The 4,731-nt window shown below is 39.6% G+C and overlaps 1 protein-coding gene across 1 annotated transcript in view; it reads right to left on the bottom strand.

The window, feature by feature from the left end:
• The window catches only part of SLC4A4 (solute carrier family 4 member 4), a 166,814-nt gene that overhangs the window by 57,540 nt on the left and 104,543 nt on the right, over positions 1-4,731 (bottom strand). Inside the window, exon 7 of the mRNA XM_085304108.1 lies at positions 2,890-3,047. Within this exon, the coding sequence (XP_085160234.1) occupies positions 2,890-3,047 (158 nt within the window). The remainder of the gene's footprint in view (positions 1-2,889; positions 3,048-4,731) is intronic.

Raw genomic sequence — 4,731 nt, forward strand, 5'->3', positions numbered from 1 at the left:
AAAAAAAAAAAAAAAAAAAAAAAAAAGTTTTAGTTTTGAGGAGTTTGAGGGAAGCAGTCCTTCTGCTGTTATTCATCAGCTTGCCAATAGAGACGCATGTTGATGGACTCAAGGGCTGACAGGACGTGCTCACAGCCTACTTTTCCACTAGAATCTGARAAATACTATATTGGGCCTGTTTAATGAAAGAAGTACAACTTGTGATTGCTGTAAGAAATGAAGGAGGTGAAGTATTTGGTTCTGCCTTCTGTTTCACATAAGTACCCTGCACAGTAATATTTCCTAGAGATTTTTATCAGACCTTGCTGGTTCGTTTTAAGTAAAACTTTACTTTTAATGGAAAGACCCTCAGCAAGGAAATGTGAAGGGAGAAATATATAGAAAAATGTAGGGAAGAGTCATTTCTACCCAGGAAATCTTATTCCTAAAAAAATCTGTCAAAAATTGTCAAAAAWTCTGCAACTTATAAAATTTAAAGATACAAGCCGAAGAATGTGCGGAGAAAAAAGTCAGCAGAAATAAGTAACCTATTTAACTGGAAGTCTACGTGTTGAATACTATCTACCTTAAACACACAATAATCCTTTTTCATTCTACAGTTCTAGGTCAACATGAATAAACCAAAAACAGGGCAGGGACTACAGATATCATGAGCCTTTCACCCCTCCAAGGCTTGCTGTCATATTTGCTTCTACACCCAAAGGTTTCTTACATGTCCAGCTAATGGYTACAGCTGATATGCTGATTATCAGCTAGCCCAATGAAAGCCACAGCTGCCCTCTCTCTGCAAACCTGATCAGATTAGTGCTTTGAGAAGCAAATGACCAAGATGTCTTCATGCTGTTCTCTAAGAACCCCACATAGTTTTGAATGGCCCAACTTTGAGGGCAAAGTTTTGATAATTTTACCAGGAACTTGATAATGTAACAAAATAAAAGGAAGAAACCCTGAGGGGAGAAAAAAGAGGAAGAAAGAAGGCTCCAGCACCAGCAACACGTAGAGGCTGTGGGCTGTCTATAGCAGAAATGCCCACTGTGTGAGACGGCTGAAACAAAAGGCTGAACAAGGAGACGCTCCATCATGACCAGCCTGGGCCCTTATGGGAGTTCCTTGATTGAATTTCACAGGATGCAGCCATCGCAAATGGCTCTTCATTACTCACAAAAACAACYTAATGAGCCTCACTACTTTGATTAGGACTAACATTTGTTTCGGAGGACAACAGATGGATAATACTATTTCCTGGAAAAAAATGTTGGCATGGAAGGACACATTGTTTTGATTAATGCTATTGAATAATGAGGCCGTTGAGCAATCCTAGGACTAACTTCCTGGCTCCCACTACAAAAACAAAGAATGCATAATTTTACCTCTGCTGAAAAGCACTTTGAAAAGTATTTTAAAAAACAAGTAACAGTGATTAGACTTAGAAGTCAAATATGAAAACATACAGAGCTCAGTAATGCAGAGGAATCAAGGATAGCTCTTGCTACAAATAAGCCACTTCAATTTCCCCACATTCCCAAAAGTAAACCCAATGAGCACAAGGAGCTGTTGGCACGGTTATTGCAGGCACCCCTGAAACCACTAGAAGATACACACACCGCTGCACTACAACAAGGCAACTGAACAAAATAGCAACATCACAGCAACATCACAATAATAGTAATTTATTCTAGTATTAGTACTGCCCCAGCTATGTGTTCATGTAGCAATACGAGGTCTCYTCTTACAAGGTCCTACTTGATGTAGCCTCAAGCATTCCAGGCATTATATGACTTTCACTCTGTACCGAAAGCTGTTTAAAAAGTTCACATAAAATATGTATTGGCACATTAATGATATGAAAGGTGCAATTTGAACTCCATAATTACAAGCCAGRTGCAAAGTAAATCCTGTGTAAGCAGATACCAACAAGGGTGCATGAGCCCAGGTGCACAGCATGAACAGCAGACRCAGAGCAGCACCACGTAACAAGGCACCATGGAGGCTGGTGCAGACTGAAAGGGAATATTGCAGATCAGTCCACGTGCCACCTCTTCCATCCTTCTCATTAAAACTCCACTGCGTTTCACTCTTACAGCATTTCATTACCCTTTATACCAATTACTTTTACAGCTTTCACCTGATATATGTAAAAAACCCACAAAATGCTACGTAATGTTGCTCACGTACATCAAATGTTCTGGACATCTATGATGATACTACTCTCTATTATGTTACTTGATAAACCATGTATGACTGTGTAACTAAGGCTAACAGCTAAGARTTTGAACAGGACTTTAGCTTTGCTGTTTTAGACATCGATTGAACAAACTCATGCAAATATTGAAGAATGTAAGATAAATTCACATTTGTGAGACTGCAGTTTAATTTGCAACACAAGTCACAAGAAAAAACACATACAAATGACATTTTTTCTGAGCCATTATGAATTACAAATATTCCATATGACTATAATAAAGAGATTTTTTCCATTTATCTGATTTTTTTTCAACGGGATCAGAATTGCATCCTTTGTTGAATGTGAATTTTTAGGAAGAAAACAATGTCCCACAGAAAAATGCAGAGGAAATCTGGGTCAGGTACAGAGTTTGAGCAGCAGGGGAAAGAGGGCAGAAAAAAAGTACTTTTATCTTTATCATTAAGCAAGTGTGTGTATTTTAGAGCTTACATTTTACAAGCAAATTCAGGACTTGAAAATGATTAAGCAGCTAAAGTGAGTTTTGTTACTTTAAAACCAATTATCCTGCAAAATATATATGACCCCAATGCAATTACATGACGGAAACCACCAGAGAAGTTCTTCTTTCAGACTGGTACTATTATTTTAAACTKTGGAAATAGTATCCAATTCGTGTTACCTGCCTAGGGGCTGAATTTTCTTACCGRGTAGGTACAGGGACTTCAGTCAGAGCACCCAACATAACTGCCTGCTGCAGCCGGACGAAGGCAATGAAAGGGCTTTCCAAGAAGTCTACCTCCCCAACCAGCACATTGGAGGCCTCTGCATCACGAGGCAATTTCTTCATAAATTTATTCTTCAGCTGCAACAGTAGAGGAGGAAAAAATAATACAATGGTTTGTTAGGCACGCAAACAGGAACGTGCAATAAAAYTTGCACAGTTTTCACCCACATTTTCTTCTTGGTCATAATATATCACATAATATATTACCTTGAATCAGTGATATAATCACATTTTGGCCATTTTGCCCCATGCAGTCTACTGAAATATAGGCAAATACACTGCTACTCACTACAGCTTTCCCCCCTCATTATAAATGTAAAGCAGAAGCCAGACTGCAGAAGCAGACAACCACCCTTGCATTCATGTCAAGTCAAACATTCCTGCCAAGATGACCACAACCAGAAGAGCAATGCTGGCAACAGGGCTTAGAGCTGTGATGGTGCTGAGAAGCTCCTGAAGCTTCTCTTTCTCAGTCCTTTCGAAGAGCAATGCTGGATGGCTGCTACATCCCTCACCTAAAGATCAGAAAGGAAGAGAAAGTGTTGGGAAGAAGTGAAGTGAAGTGAAAAGGGGTATCTCTGAAGAGGAGGAGGGAAACCAGAGAGGGTTTCAGAGGAAAAGGAAAGCAGCAGGCCTGGACAGACACACCAAGGTGCAGTGAGGGGAATGAGGAAGAAGACAGTTAGACATAGGACTCCTGGCCTCTGCACAGGTACCAGGCTGACTAGGAATGGAGTGGCCCAGGGGATACCTGACCCCTCAGACACTTTCTGCAGAGGCTTATGGCACTCTGTTAAGCCCAGCTGTGAACATCAAGGAACAGGGGGACATTTAGAGACCAAATGCAACTATTTCTTTAAAGTACAAAATTCACATAAATTGTAATACACTATAATACCTATACATGTGGAAGCTGAGGTTAGGTGGACATTTCAAAAAAAGAACCAATAACTATTTTATGCATCAGATGGGAAACAACTATTGTTATTCTTTCTTCATCCCTTACGTCTGATAACACATAAAAATTCATTCCTTCACCCTACCACATAACTCAAATCCATGAAACCCCAAACACTGAAAGGCAGCAGACASGTTACTACTAGTCACTGTATATCCAAAAGATCTCTGATGTTTCCACTATCAGCTGAACATCCACTGCTCTATAATGAAGCTACTGCAGCTGATACTTTATCCTGCCACAGCAATTGCTAATTTAATTCCACTCTTTGCTCCCTCTCATAATAACTTTCTATTATACAGAATGGTCAAGAACCTTGTACAAAAGTTTAAAATTTAGTAAATGAACTGCTGGAATATGGAATACACACATAAGCAGCTGCAGACACCACTCTGCTTGATCCCTGTTGAAAAATCAGTGTGTCCCACTGGCAAAGTAAAGGTATCTATTTTGGCAGAGCTACCCACAATTCACAGCATCTCACAATCTGGCTCCACAAGCTCTCAGAAGCCCCAAAGTACATGGGGCTAACTGATGGCTTTAATATTTATAAGAAAGAAAATGTTAAAGGCGCAAGGAAAAATTGGGTTTGTGGTTATTCCCCAACAGAATCATCCTTACTTTAAATTGAGGTCATCAGTTATTCACTGCTTGGTAATACTCCCCTTGGAAGAACGAGCAAATGACAAAATGCTCAGACATACTCAGCAAAGCCAGTCAAAGAATACAGCTTCTCTGGAAATTTTGACAACACTTTGCCAGGCCAGGAATTGTCAGTAGGTTAAAAAAAAAAAAAAAAAAAAA

The sequence above is a fragment of the Rhea americana genome, unplaced genomic scaffold (assembly GCF_003343005.1).
Source record: "Rhea americana isolate MKP2758 unplaced genomic scaffold, rheAme1 scaffold_203, whole genome shotgun sequence".
Classification (NCBI taxonomy): domain Eukaryota; kingdom Metazoa; phylum Chordata; class Aves; order Rheiformes; family Rheidae; genus Rhea; species Rhea americana.